Genomic DNA, 14,354 nt, shown 5'->3' with positions numbered 1-14,354 from the left:
ATAACATCAGACACACAGAAGCTTCTTCTGTACTTGTGGAAAGCACATATATAAATCTCCATATAATAACTATCATTTATACACTGAGCTTCCCAGAGCTATTTTTGTTGCAGTGCCTCTGTTTCAAGCATCACAATTTGCCTGTCACTGTAGGCTCTTTTTGTTCCCTTAACTAACCCTTCCTTCCCCCCTTTCCTGGATAAATCAACTTTTTCTCTTAGAAGCAAAATGAATGTAAAAAAAATCTTACATATTTTGGACGTAACAAGTATGGCTTTCTAGTGTTCAGTAACTATTTCATACGAGGCAGTATAATTGAAAAATAGCCTGAACGATCCATGTCCTGTTGAAGTAAGAATGGGCATACACATACACTTTTAGATGCAACCCATGAAATGGACGAGTTCAGTTATTTTTAAGCAAATAGGATGCCATTTTTTGAGAATGTCGCATAGTCACAGTAATATTGGAGAAGGAGGTGTAAGAGTTCTGCAGAGGTTTACTTGAGAGACTACTCTTTATTATTGTACTGTTAGCGTAACATGTATTCGCTTTCTGGGCATGTCCATAATTTTTACGGAAAATTTGTGCTCTGCACTGTGGAACAGTTTCTGTAAAAGCTGGGGCTAGGCTAGCCACCTCACCGGATGAAACAATGGCTCACACAGGCTGTTTTGGTTGACCCATGAGGACAGTTCTTACGTCAAGCCTGCTCTGCACTTGTTGAGGTGGTAGAATGGGACGTTCAGTTTCAGAATGTGGATGGGAAGTTCTTTTTTACGTTCCCTGTATTAAAAGCAAAATCCTCTCTGAAAGTAAAAATCTGACATAGCATCAAGGAAATTGGTCTGGAATGTCCCGTCCCCCCACCCCCCAACACTTACTTTTTTACTTGCACAAAATAGAGTTTCAGGTCATTCTGTCACCTCAGAATTCTGCTATGGTTACCATGCTCGATGGTTCTTCTGTTTGACTTTGGTGGTGATATCCAGAAACTCCCAACTATGCAAAATCAGGGAGAAGCTGATCCCAACGCTAAGATGGTGGGTGGGAAGGGGAAAATAGGAAACAAAACAGAAGTATTGTCGAAGGCTTTCACGGTCAGAGTTCATTGGTTCTTGTAGGTTATCCGGGCTGTGTAACCGTGGTCTTGGTATTTTCTTTCCAGAGACACTGTCCTTCAGTGTTACTTCTCTGAAGATGCCTGCCACAGCTGCTGGCGAAACGTCAGGAAAGAAAATACCAAGACCACGGTTACACAGCCCGGATAACCTACAAGAACCAAAAAACAGAAGTAGCTTGGCAACTACCTCTCATTCTGCTGCATAGGGAAGTGGGGGGTGTCTTTGGAGGATCCACACTTGTATATATAAGATTCTGCGTAGCCGGCATTTGAGGGAGGGGCAATAGGCATCTTCAATGTCAGGCATAGCATCCAATTGTCCACTGAGCTTGTGTATGAATAAGCCCAAAGGTAAGGGGAAGCCAGTGCTAGGCTTCAGGGGCATCCCATGCTGGTCCAGCAATTATTAGGACTACCTACATCCTATAAGTAGGGTTGCCAACCTCCAGGTACTAGCTGGAGAACTCCTGCTATTAAAACTGATCTCCAGCCGATAGAGATCAGTTCACCTGGAGAAAATGGCCGCTCAGGCAACTGAACTCTGTGGCATTAAAGTCCCTCCCCTCCCTAAACCCCGCCCTCCTAAGGCTTTGCCACAAAAACCTCCTGCCAGTGGTGAAGACGGACCTGGCAACCCTACCTATAAGATATGACTTCTCCCTTAGTTCGTACAAATTAAACCTCTGTGATTTTGGTTTAGCATTTCCCAGCTGAATCTCCTTTCCTCTCTTTGCTGCTTCATCTTTATTTGGCATCTTGTCACAGAGCATTTCACTTGGGACTCTGAAGATTGAGAAATATGCTTTGGATACCCTGATTTTCACTTCATCTTGCCATCTTTCAAGATATTCACATTGTGCTATGTTGTCAACACCCTTATAACATTTTTCCTGGGAACAAAGTCCTGAATAAACATCTTCTGCCATGTGGCATTTAATATGTTTGTTTGCAAGTGCTTTTGCCTGTTTCCTTGGTTATTAAGTGTTTTTCTTTGAATCTGAATGTTCCCTAGTCATTTGCGATTTCTGCTTAAATTTGGTTTGTGGTAATCTTAATGTACTGAATTACAGGAGATAATTTTTCATTGAAGATCCCTGTTATAATTCCTTATCTCTGGCATAGCAAACCTCTTACATAGGGATGTGCATAGCAATTTTGTTTGGGGTTAGTCTCATTTTGTACTTTAAATATATTGTTCAAATTATTATAATAACTATTGAAACTTATCACTGTATATAGGTGATGTTTAAGTAGTGTTGCCAGGTACTTCTTTGCCACTGGCGGGAGGTTCTTGGGGCGGAGCCTGAAGAGGGTGTGGTTTGGGGAGGGGACTTCAGTGCCATAGGGTCTAATTGCCAAAGTGGCCATTTTCTCCAGGGGAACTGATCTCTATCAGCTGGAGATCAGTTGTAATAGCAGGAGATCTCCAGCTACTACTTGGAGATTGGCGACCCTATGTTTATATTGATTTCAAAGGAAAGCACACACACAGAGGACTTTTTGTTGCATTTCGAGTGAATTTCTTAAGGTGATTTTCTCAGGGATGCTACTGTACACAGTGGATCCTCCTCAAAATTTAAGGCAATTCCCCATTCTAAAGGCAATTTAAATGATGATGTTGGAGGAAAAGACATTGCTTAAAACAACTAAGTAATCTGTGATAACCATAGATGGTATGAGGAGCAGGGCCTGCCTACTTGTACTTTTGAGGGCCCCATTTGTGGTGGTGGTGGAGTACAGTGGGGGCGTTACATGTGAATGATAGGACTTGTGCATAATGAAGGCTCTCCAGAGTTGCTTGAAGAGAGAAATCCTGCCACGTAGATATCTGTTCCATAGGGTTGCCAACTTCCAGGCACTAGCTGGAGATCTCCTGCTATTACAACTGATCTCCAGCCGTGGCTAAAGGGTCACGTTACCTGAGCTATTAGAGTTAAATCATCAGATGGGAAATCTGGAGAAAATGGCCGCTTTGGCCATTGGACTCTATGGCATTGAAGCCCCTCCCCAAACCCCACCCTCCTCAGGCTCTACCCCAAAAACCTCCTGCTGGTGGTAAAGAGGGGCCTGGCAACCCTACTGATCCATCTCACACATTGTTCTGTGTGTATCTGTTTCTTTTGTTGTTGTTTTTCTGTTACAGATTAGAAGCCAAATAGCCTCCACCCTGCATATAAAGCACATTGACTACCCACTGGGTATGGGGGATGTCGCACAGTAAAACTGGATTCTGGCTCTTTCTTTACCCCACTTAGTGGTACAGCAGCCTTTCAAAGAATACAAGCAGAGCCTTTGTCTTTTCCCCGCAAGGTGCCAGGCAGTGGGAGTAGCAAGGGGGGATGAGAACGAAATGGAAACCTCTGCCTCTACTTCTCCCAGCAAGTATAAGCAAAGCATGTGCCTACTCCTGCTATCTGGCTAGCTCCAGATAATTAATATTGCTCAGGAAAGGAGCATCCTTGCATGCACAGAATGAAATCTCTCACCCAGTCAGTGACAGGAGGAAATGATTAAAACCTGGAGAGGCTAGGCCTTGCTCAGAAATGGCTAAAGGGTCACGTTATCTGAGCTATCAGAAGGAAATTTATCTTTCATTAGTCTCTTCACTCTTACTCCTCAATGTCACAGCTGCACCATCGCATGCCACATAAAGTAAAACACCTTTTCAGGTAGTCTTCATTCTTTAATACTGGAGACAACTGGGTAAAGAGTCAAAAATACGTTTTGTAGTAACATTTTCTAGTTCGATCAAGTCCAAAAATAAATTTACTGGTGAGAAGTCTCTGATACGCCACCAAAAACGAAACTATGAACTCAATACCTCCTCTTGATAAAGGGTTATTATTTGTTCTCACTCCCAAATACAATACTTTTAAACCAAGATTGATCTCTTTAAATTCGTCAGGTTGATTAAGTTATGAGAGTGTTGTGTTTTGGTTCATCTATTAACACTGTTGATAGAGACGTTTTAGATGAGGTCTTGACTTCCTAGTTTCTTTTTTGTTGGAGTTCCTTTCCTTACCTGGAATACAGATTCTTGCTGTAAACACCTTTTGGGGAGATAATGCCTTCAAACCCACTTTTTCAATGGTCTCTTTCTCATCTTCAGCCAACAGTTTTACCGCAGCTGTATGTCCCACAGTTTACTTGTGAACTGAATTTTTTCCCTCAAAGACATACCGTAAGTTGTCACTGTCTATTTTCACCAAAATAAGTTATTTCATTGTTGGCCCATTCCTTAGCAACTTTCATTCCTGCTTTCACTTCCACTCCAAAAGCCCCGATTTTATGGCAGGGTGTACAGCCAAGTTTCTTATTTCTAATATTCAGCCAATCATACTTACTGCCAAAGTAATTTTTTTAATCGACAGTCCAGCAGCTAGGCTAGTTGTCAGATGGCTCATGGGTGTTGGCTGGATTGGGAACAGTAACTGTCAATGGCTTTGTTAATTCCTGTTCGTTGGTCATTTCCTCACTTGTTTTAGTTTTCTCTTTCACAGAAAAGAAGCTAGTAATTCATTTCATTTTTACGTTACAATTTTCCCCCCCAAGATGCAAGAAAAAACTATTTATACTCCTGCCCACAATAAAATCAACACACAGTAGAAGAGAAATGCTCAAATTAGTGCCAACACCTTGTCTTTGGCCGTCACCTAGGGTTGCCAACCTCCAGATAGTAGCTCGAGATCTGCTATTAAAATGGATCTCCAGCCGATAGAGATCAGTTCACCTGGAGAAAATGGCCACTTTGGCGATTGGACTCTATGGCACTGAAGTTCCTTTCCTCCCCAAACCCGTCCCTACTCAGGATCCGCCCCAAAAACCTCCCACCAATAGCAAAGAGGGACCAGTGGTAACCCTGTCGTCACCAGTGCTGACAATAGCAGCTGGCAATGAGAACAGGTCTGCCAGCAGAGATGCCTCCATGCCCTTTTTCGTTCTGCCACCCCCACCCCCAGCAGCTACCATGTCCAGCCCAGGGAGGTCACCCCTGGAAGCGCTGTTGTAGCCACCCTCCCCAGCCCTGGGAGGCTGCCCCAGAGGTGCTGTTGCGGTCTCTACAGCTTTCTCTGGGCCCGTGCTCCCCAGCTACCACCTTAGTGTCTGGGGAGAGCCATGAAGCAGGACAGCAATGTAAAAAAAGGTACTGGAATGCTGTACCAGTGCATACCGTCACACAGTTAATTCTGGCTGTGGGTAAAAAAGACAGGATTAAAATGCACTAAATAAAGAAATAATGCAAAAACAAAATAGCTATGATAGTAGCAAAGTGATAGTGTATAGAGTAACAGGGAAGCGTGCACTTGATAGAGAATCTATTCAATTCAAATTTGTAGTATTTTTACAACTGAGTGGTATGATTTGTTAATGTAATCTATAGATTTTTTTGCAATAGTCTGCTTTTACTCATCTCATTTAATGTTTTCAAGGTATGTCAAAATTACACATTACTCTAGAAAACATTTTAGGCAACATTTTTGAGCGTCATTCTGACAGTTTTGCTAATTAAGTTGTTTGGCTTTGTTAGCAATGTTAGCTGCTTCAATTTTTATTTTTATTTTTCTTTTGAACCATTATATGTACATTTTGTGGGATTATATCAATAAGTGAAGAATTTAGATGGTTCCTTAATCATACCAATTACTCATCATTGTGTGTTCATAACAGAAGGCTAAAACGCTTTTTTAAGATTTTCTGATGCAAATCAAAATCCAATAACTGCTGCTCGTTACCGAATTCAGTGACAAGGTAATAACATTGCATTACAGAAATGCTTTCTTTTGTTTAATAGTTGTTTCAGACAAAATGAAATGCAGAAATACACATGCATGAACATTTATGAATACGGTTAGCAGCAAACAAAGTGGAAATGTGTTTGAGGAATGAATGAGTCTTCCAGATGAGTACATTTTCTTTGAAGCTGCTGGATTTTGAAAATGCACTTGCACTGAATTTGTGAATTTCCTGGCTTCGTTATAGAAGTACATAGTCCTACTGTAACTCACATTTGGTTTTGAATAATTGTTAATTGTCATCATTAACGACAAACAAAGAAATAAACGAAGCTGATTTTTCTCTTCCTGACTTGAGCAAAACTGTTGATCGACGTAGTCGTGTCATTTTAAACATGCAATCAGCCTTTCGGCATTGGAGCAGGTTTTGGAGTCCTTTCCAGAATTTTTTTAATCTGTATTTGTCTTTAGTGTAAACACTTGTACTGTGCCCAGTATCTCCGTGTAGAGAATGTAGAGAGTGTTGGGGGATTCCTGCTCTGCCTCATGGTCATTGGCCTGTGGGGTTCTGCATTGGTTTCCAGTGACTAGTCCCTTGCCTGTTCTGCCCTCACAGCATGCTTGATCCTACATTAGGCAAGTGACCCAAGATCCCAAAAAACTCCTTTACTATGCTAGCAATTAAAGTGGACCCAGGCTTAACACTCTCTCTAGTGCTCTAAATGGCAACGCATTGGAAGGGGAGTCTGCCCTACTGAACACTGGGCATGAGTTTTTCTCCCGCTCCTTTCCATCCGGCCAGCTCTGCTCTGCTTTTCTTTCTCCATCACTCTTTCGCCAAACTCCATTACTTCCAGCTTTTAAATAAGTCCATATTTTTGTACAAAGTGTTTCTTCCAGTTTTGTGGGGTTGTAATATGTACCCATCTATGAGATTCGTTTGGTTGAAGAACTTTTTGGTTCCCCACGCCCCTATTCTGTCCCCATAGAAGCTTTCCAGCTTTCCCTCCCTACCGCCTAATAATTAGAATTCGCCTCTCTTTTGCTTTCCAACTATTCTTTGAGGTCTGTCTATGCCAGTGTTTAATCACTCAGGGGTTTGTTAATCAAGAGGCATTCCCTCCCAATGGGTACATTTGCTGCATCCGTTCTGCCTAGAGTGGTAGGAAGTATTTTATTTTTAAACCCTGGGTGCTTTTTTTACCTCATTGCCTGTGGTGAAACATGGCAATAGCCTGCTTAGTAGTAGCAGTTTTCTAGATGTGATATTTTTAACATAAACATGTCAGGAAATGTATCTGTACTCAGTTGAATTCCTTCACAGCGACACACACAAGTATTTGTTCCTTTCCCCCACTTCTTTATATTATTGACATCAAAATATTTGTCAGGCCTAAAAATGTATTCCTTCCTAATAGTGGTGAGGCCTCTCACATAAAGGTCACCACCATCATCATCACCATTTATTATGGTCGTTGACCAGACGTGTAGTTTTTAAAAACTACATTTACATACCCATTTCAATAGTATAAAACAGATACATTTTAGTTAAACAAAATATTAATATCTTTAAAATGACTACAATGGCTAAGGAAAGTAATTTCAGACGCACGATGGCAATGAACACCTTTTCATTTCTGCTTAGATTTCTGGAAATTATATACTGTTTCACAACTTGGCCACCAGCTTTGTTACCTGTGGGAATGTGTCCTTAAGGACGATATCGACTTAATAGGGTTAAGAAAAAACAGAACTCTTTCTCAAAATAGGGCCTAAGATCTTTGCTGGGGGTAAAGGGGAGATGACTGGGGAAGGCACTGGCAAACCACCCCGTAAACAAGGTCTGCCTAGGAAACGCCGGGATGTGACGTCACCCCATGGGTCGGGAATGACCCGGTGCTTGCACAGGAGACTTACTTTTTTTAAAGAAGGACATGTTCCAGTGTTTCCAGTTCTCCACCACTACAGGGACAGAGCCTTTGCGCATGCGGAATCTTTTAAAATTTCCCTTCCAGTACTGCAGAGGGAAAGGCCGCACAGCAGGCTAAAGTAAATGCTCTCCTAATAGTATTTACTTCTAACGCCACTGGGCAAGGGATATACTTGGTACTGGCAGGCGGCCCTGGCTAGATCGAATTGCCTTTCAGTGTCTTTTATTCTGAAGCAATCCTCTTAAAATTTTTGTTTAGGTTCGCTCTAAAGGATCGAAGCAAGAGGAAGCTGACCCTAAAAAGGAACCATATAAGAGCTGTGCCAGTGTTCTTGCGTGGTACAGTTTAAGATCCGCAGGAACAATAAATCCGCCTTTAGTACAAAAGAACTTCAAAATACCCAGTGCAGATCTATTCCGAAATCAGCCACGTAATTGCTGTGTGCATTTGTGGTACTATTTGATTGGAGTACCATTCCTAGGTTCTTCCAATTTCTAACCTACTCCACTCTCACACAAAGGTCAGGATTTCTGCACTTGGTTCTAAGCCTCCTCTCCAGGCCAACTCAATATTGGCAGCAATGACTGATAACTATTAATGAATTAAAACGGGTCTATTGGGGTGGTTGGGAGGACCTGAATATATAGAATATACATGAACGTTAGATGACCTCAAACTGGTTTAACAAAGAGTAATCAAACTGAAATCAAATAAACTTTAGCAAGGTGGTGGTTACTGAGATTTCTAAAACCTTTTAATTGTAAAACCTTTGAAAGTCTGATTTTTACGTACATTTCTTATGTGATACAGTCCTCATGTTTCACATGTGAGACTTTTGTGTGAAAGAACATATCAGAGCTCAAAAGAACATTGTGGAAACAAGCATAGTCTGACATAGCTTTTCACTGTTTATTGTTTAGGTTGTTTTCACATGCTGCTCATGTAAAACTGCAATGGTGCATTCCCCGTACAAGGACTGGATTATATCAAAAATGTCTGTAAGAACTGCACTGAAACTGGAGAGTACAGGACTGAAGTCACTTCTCTCATCCAGATTCTAGCTCTCTAGGGTTGCCAGGTCCCTCTTCGCCACCGCGGGAGGTTTTTGGAGCGGAGCCTGAGGAAGGGAGGGACTTCAATGCCATAGAGTCCGATTGCCAAAGTGGCCATTTTCTCCAGGAGAACTGATTGCTGTCTCCTGGAGATCAGTTGTAATAGCAGAAGATCTCCAGCTAGTACCTGGAGGTTGGCAACCCTATAGCTCTCTGACTGTTCTTTGTCAGTGGTCACTAATACTTTCTGGAAATGCTCACCTTCCCATTGGCCCTTTTGTTACATAAGCAACTGGGTAGGCTGCATGCACTCTGCCACTTGCAGCCTAGGGCTGTATTAAGGACAGTGAAGACTCTTGCCTTTTTTCTGGCCAGGCACTTTTAAAGTGTGATTCGCCTTGTGGTCCTACTCATAAATCTTTTTCCCCCTGTACTATCTGTTAATGAAGAGTAATGGTGCAATAGCTGAGAGATGTTTCATTATTTGAGGTAATTACAGGGGCACAAAAGATTTCAATGGGGAGGCTAGGTGTTGAGTACATTTGCACTCCAGGTCAACCACAGGTTTGCAATGGAACTATTTTTTTGGCTGTGCCTGCACGGCCTTAGATCATCCAGTTATGGGTGTGCATAATAACTATGTTACAATGAGAATTTCTTTTATTTAGAAATGTTATTCCCAATTACTAATTTATCCGAACCATATGTATTTTTATTACAACAGTCTCACTGCCCGCCTACCCAAAGCTGGAGAGACCATACACGGACACAGGTTTTTCACTGGATTTGGGGGGAAAGGTGCCAATCAGTGTGTCCAGGCTGCGCGACTTGGGGCTAAAACATCAATGATCTGCAAGGTAGGCATTGACTTAGATCTTCTGGTGTCACACCTGTCCCAATTATTCATACAATTATTTGTACCTGTTAAAATTTATTTTAAGAAACTAAAAAGAAATTAAGAACAGATGATTCAGATCAGCATATGAATAACACACTTTCAGCTGGTTACTGATTCTTGAAATAGGCTTGGTTGACGTGAAAAGCCAAACTATGGTTTGAAGGTACAAGAATGTCTCTTTTGAACAACTCTTAATCTTTATGGATCCTTTAAAAATTCCAACTGAGTTGGAATGGCATGTTTGCCTAAGCAAGGAGTTCTGTAAAAAGGTTCCACCACCCAAAACACTCTCTTTCCAGTAGCAACTATTCTTACTTCAAATGGTTGTAACACCCCACTATTATAATTAATGGGGACAGAGGGATATGAGTCTCGGCTTTCTGTAAGTGTTCTAGTTTCAAGCCATTTAGGGCTTTAAAGATTAAAACCAACATCTTGAACTGAGTCCAGGAATGGGCAGGCAAACAACAGAATTGTGCCAATTCATTCTAGACCGACAGAAGCTTCCAAACTATTTTCAAAAGTAACCCCATATACAGCCCATACTATTAGTCAAGTCAAATGATTACCAAGGCATGCAAGATATTGCTAGGTCCTTATCTTCCAGTAGGGGTAGAGCTGGCATTCCATCCAAAACTTAGGAAAAAACCATTACGACCACAGGCATCACCTGGACATTCTGGAACAAAGACAGACTGAGGGTATCCCAAGGGGGAAATATGATCCTTTAGAGGAGTATGGTTCCATTCTCACCACATTTAATGGACCACTCACCGTCAGCAACTCCATTTTATCTGACTGAGCTTCAATTGTTCAGTCTCATATTGTACCTTCTGAAACTGATGTGTCAGAACGATGGCCTTTTTATGTAAGGTATGCTTCATAAATGAAAGCCTGAACATGCAAAGTGTGGAATGCACGAGGCTTCCCAGTGCAACCATTTACTATTATTGTGACTCCATGGAGGTCAAAGTCTCATCCATAGTATTTAGCTGTTAAAGGTTCATGAGCCCTTCCGGGAAAAATAAAATGACAGTCCTATCAAAGTGCATAACAATTATTTCTGCAGGACAGATCAAAAAGCCTTCCTGTTACTGTTCACTATTCAATAGTACTTGCCCTACAGACTATAACAAAATCCTATAACCCAAGCAAAAAATAACTAGAAGCTTAGATTAGGTTTTTTACTAAGGCTGAATGTATATAGAAGTAAATCCCATTAAGATGAGTGTGACTTTCTTCTGAATAAACAAAGTTAGGAACAGAGCAGCCTGGTAGAAATTGAGTGCTGTAGAAGAAGATGATGTGATAAGGAAAGAATTACTACCAACAACTTGAGGAATTCAGAGCTGCTTCTTGTCCTGCTTCTTTAGTACATGTCTGCAGGGAATGGTTCTATTCAGACATCACAACAAACAGGTTTGCCTGTGATGAGAAAATAATCCACCGCACAGCTGAATGCTTTGAAGAAATATTCTGTTTCAATGAATGGGTTTTGCACGTTTGGCTGTGTGCTTGATTTTTAAGCACTGGGGTGGTATGCCCAGAATGGCAAATCCCAGTTAAGGACGTGGTTACTAAGATTAATGAATGATGAAGTTTCTGATCAGTTTTCAAAGATAGCTTCACATAAAGCACATTGTATTGATCCAGCCTAGAGATTACTATCTCATAAAAAACTGTGGGGAGGACATGGTCATTGATGTTTGAATAAATCCTGTGAAACAATATTAATGGGTTTTTAACCAACATGGTGAATATCTATGTCTATGCATTTCATGATGTAGTAGTTTGTTTTCCAAACTGTATTTCAGTTTCTTATCCCTTTATCTAATTAGATCTTTTATTATTAGTAACAAAAATAGGTTTCCTATGCAATAAAAAGTAAACATATTCCCAAAAAAGTTAGTCACAGAGTTTAGTTATGCAGAACAGATGGTATATAAGAAATGCCAGGAAAGTATTTTTTTCAGTGTAATTATTTTGCAGGTACGAGCTTATTTTGATTCTGTAACTCGTTGGAATGATACCTATTGTGATGACAGGCACCAAGTGGCATGCAAAAGAAGTTTTGATGACGAGCCAGAGAAAAATATTATTAAACTATGGAGAAATGAGTGTATACTGTTTCCAGAACAATAATAAAGGAAACGAGTGTAATAGGCCAATAGATATTTTAGTTTTGCTTGTGATGTGTTTCCATCCTCCAGAATCTGTTTTAGCATTTTGCATATACGCCCGATCTTTCATATATTGATGAATTCATTTGAGAATTACCTTAATGAAGTGCATTCACTTATCCAGAAGAAAATATAGGAATAAGCTGAAGCTAAACTAAGCTCAGACTGGAAAACTGTGGCCTAGCTTGTGAAGTACATTCCTGAACTAGTAGCCTTTCCATCAAAAAAGCCTGGCTTTTATTAATGTTTGTAACAAGGGGCATGAGAAAGAACCACCCTCTAATGTCAAGTGCCTTGTTTCCATGGAGACCCATCCAAGATCCTAGAAAATCATCCCATAGAATTGATGTCCCCAACAGATTGATATCAGCTGTTTAAAGCAAATAGATATCTTTGAAGATGAGCTAACACACATATGCTCTCTTTATACTTGGAACCCGCATGTGTCCAGACAGAAAACCACTAGAAAGCATGGTTAAGAGCAATGCAATACATGCCAGAGATACCTGCAATCCTCTCTTGATTACGTGTGATGACCACAATAAAATATTCATAGGAATTCAGGATTTATCAGACGTATAAAGATCACAGATCTCTCCTTTGCAGTTCCGGGAATGACACCATCTGTTAATTTGCATAATTCTGTTTGGTCTGCGTCCCTCTTCACAGAACCACAGGAATTCCTCAGGAATGGGGTCTAACCTTAATGACACTTTTGATATTACAGATAGTGAAAGTGTATTCCAAAATATTATTGGCTGAAGTTTGATATTAAAATAAAAGCTCACCCTATTTGGTGCTAAATGCTTAATTATCATAGAATCGTGGAGTTGGAAGGGGCCATGGAGGCCATCTAGTCCAACCCATTTACAAGATTTGCTTTTCCTCTGCTCACATTTAACTTACTTCATGAGTAGCCGATAGCATTTTTTAATGATGTTGATGATGTTTTTAATATAAGCTTGTCTATGGAGTGTCTTTTATCTGGAAGTGTCAAGGGGTCATTCTAAGGGTGTGAGCATTTCTATATGCTCTGCATCAGGAGCTATATAACAAAGCTTTGGCTCTGAAAATAATTGACGTGGGGGCGGGGGGACTGTTCCTGAAACATCAAGGGTGGGAGCTGAGTCAGAGGTGATAGCAGGTCCAGCTGAGGGGGAGACATTTAATAACTGCATCCTCCCAGTACCTCTCTTGCTGATACTTCTGTGATGAAGGGAATCTTTGTCTCCATCTTTGTTGGATTATTATGTTTGCTTTTATTTGGATTTATTTTTTGCTCAGCATTTTTATATTATTTTATTTATGGTTGTTAGTTATTTTGAGGGCCTTTCCTTTTAAAAAAGTAGGATAAATATTTTATAAATAAATAAAAACTCTTCTGAAAGGTGCTCCGATTTCACAGTCATCCATACAGTAAATGAGGTCACAGGCAGAACATTTTAGAATTCTTAATATGACCTACAGAGTGAAACAAGGTTCCAAGTAAAATATCTTTGCTTGAAGTAAACTGTGTGCACAGAAGCGTAAGACATTTAATGTTAAAAGTTGCTAAAACCACAGACTCGGTAAGTCACATTGAACATGTCCTTGCATGGACAGAATATGTGCATTTTGGTGTACCAAACTTTAAAGTATATTACAATGTTGTGTCATACCAGATGAATTTACAAGCTCAAATGTTGTTAATCTTTACCGAATAGGTTGGGAAGGATTCCTTTGGTTATGATTATATTGAAAATTTCAAGAAAAATGGGATTCCTACAGGTAACAGTTTTGTTTTAATTATACTTAAATCGGGGCTTTAAAATTTACTGATGGAATAGCTTAGAATGTTTTGGGGTTTGTTTTATTTATACACACTGGTTATTGTAGCTGCTATATTATTAAAACTGGTGTGGTGTGATGTAGTGTAAGGGCACAGTTCATCGTTGGAAAAACCATTGTTCAAATCCCAAATGAGCTATGAACTTCCTGGATGAACTCAGATAAGCCACCATCTCTGAACCTCATTGTGCCCCAATCTGTAATAAGGAAATAACATTGGCCTATTTTGCAATGACTGCGGAGATAATAAAAACAAAGAACTTTGATGCACTTAGGAGCTGGACAGGAGGGACACAAACCAATTAAATTTAACCACTTTTAAGACCCACTGATTTCAATTGGAATGTAAGTGCTTTAAGTGTCTTTCGGTGAAATAAATTAAGTGTATCTCTGTGAAATATATTTGACTTAAAAGCTTTTAATGAATTGTGCCCTGTGTAAAATGTATCATCTGTACAGGCCTGTGCTGATGCAAGAGAAAAAAAGTGTTACTTTGTCTAGAGTTGCCTGGTTCCTCTTCGCCACCGGCAGAAGGTTTTTGGGCCGGAGCCTGAGGAGGACGGGGTTTGGGAAGAAGAGGGACAATCTAGCCAATGCACCACACCAACTT

General features: G+C 40.4%; 1 protein-coding gene across 2 annotated transcripts in view; it reads left to right on the top strand.

Annotated features, from left to right (window-relative positions):
• Window positions 1-14,354, top strand: part of RBKS (ribokinase) — a 69,235-nt gene that overhangs the window by 8,618 nt on the left and 46,263 nt on the right. For both annotated transcript variants that reach the window (XM_056853156.1, XM_056853155.1), the window contains exons 2-3: window positions 9,564-9,696; window positions 13,621-13,684. In XM_056853156.1, coding sequence (XP_056709134.1) covers window positions 9,564-9,696; window positions 13,621-13,684 — 197 coding nt within the window. The remainder of the gene's footprint in view (window positions 1-9,563; window positions 9,697-13,620; window positions 13,685-14,354) is intronic.

The sequence above is a fragment of the Euleptes europaea genome, chromosome 7 (genome assembly GCF_029931775.1).
Source record: "Euleptes europaea isolate rEulEur1 chromosome 7, rEulEur1.hap1, whole genome shotgun sequence".
Taxonomy (NCBI): domain Eukaryota; kingdom Metazoa; phylum Chordata; class Lepidosauria; order Squamata; family Sphaerodactylidae; genus Euleptes; species Euleptes europaea.
The sequence above is the reverse complement of the archived record's forward strand: the minus strand, read 5'-3'. Positions and strand labels throughout refer to the sequence as shown.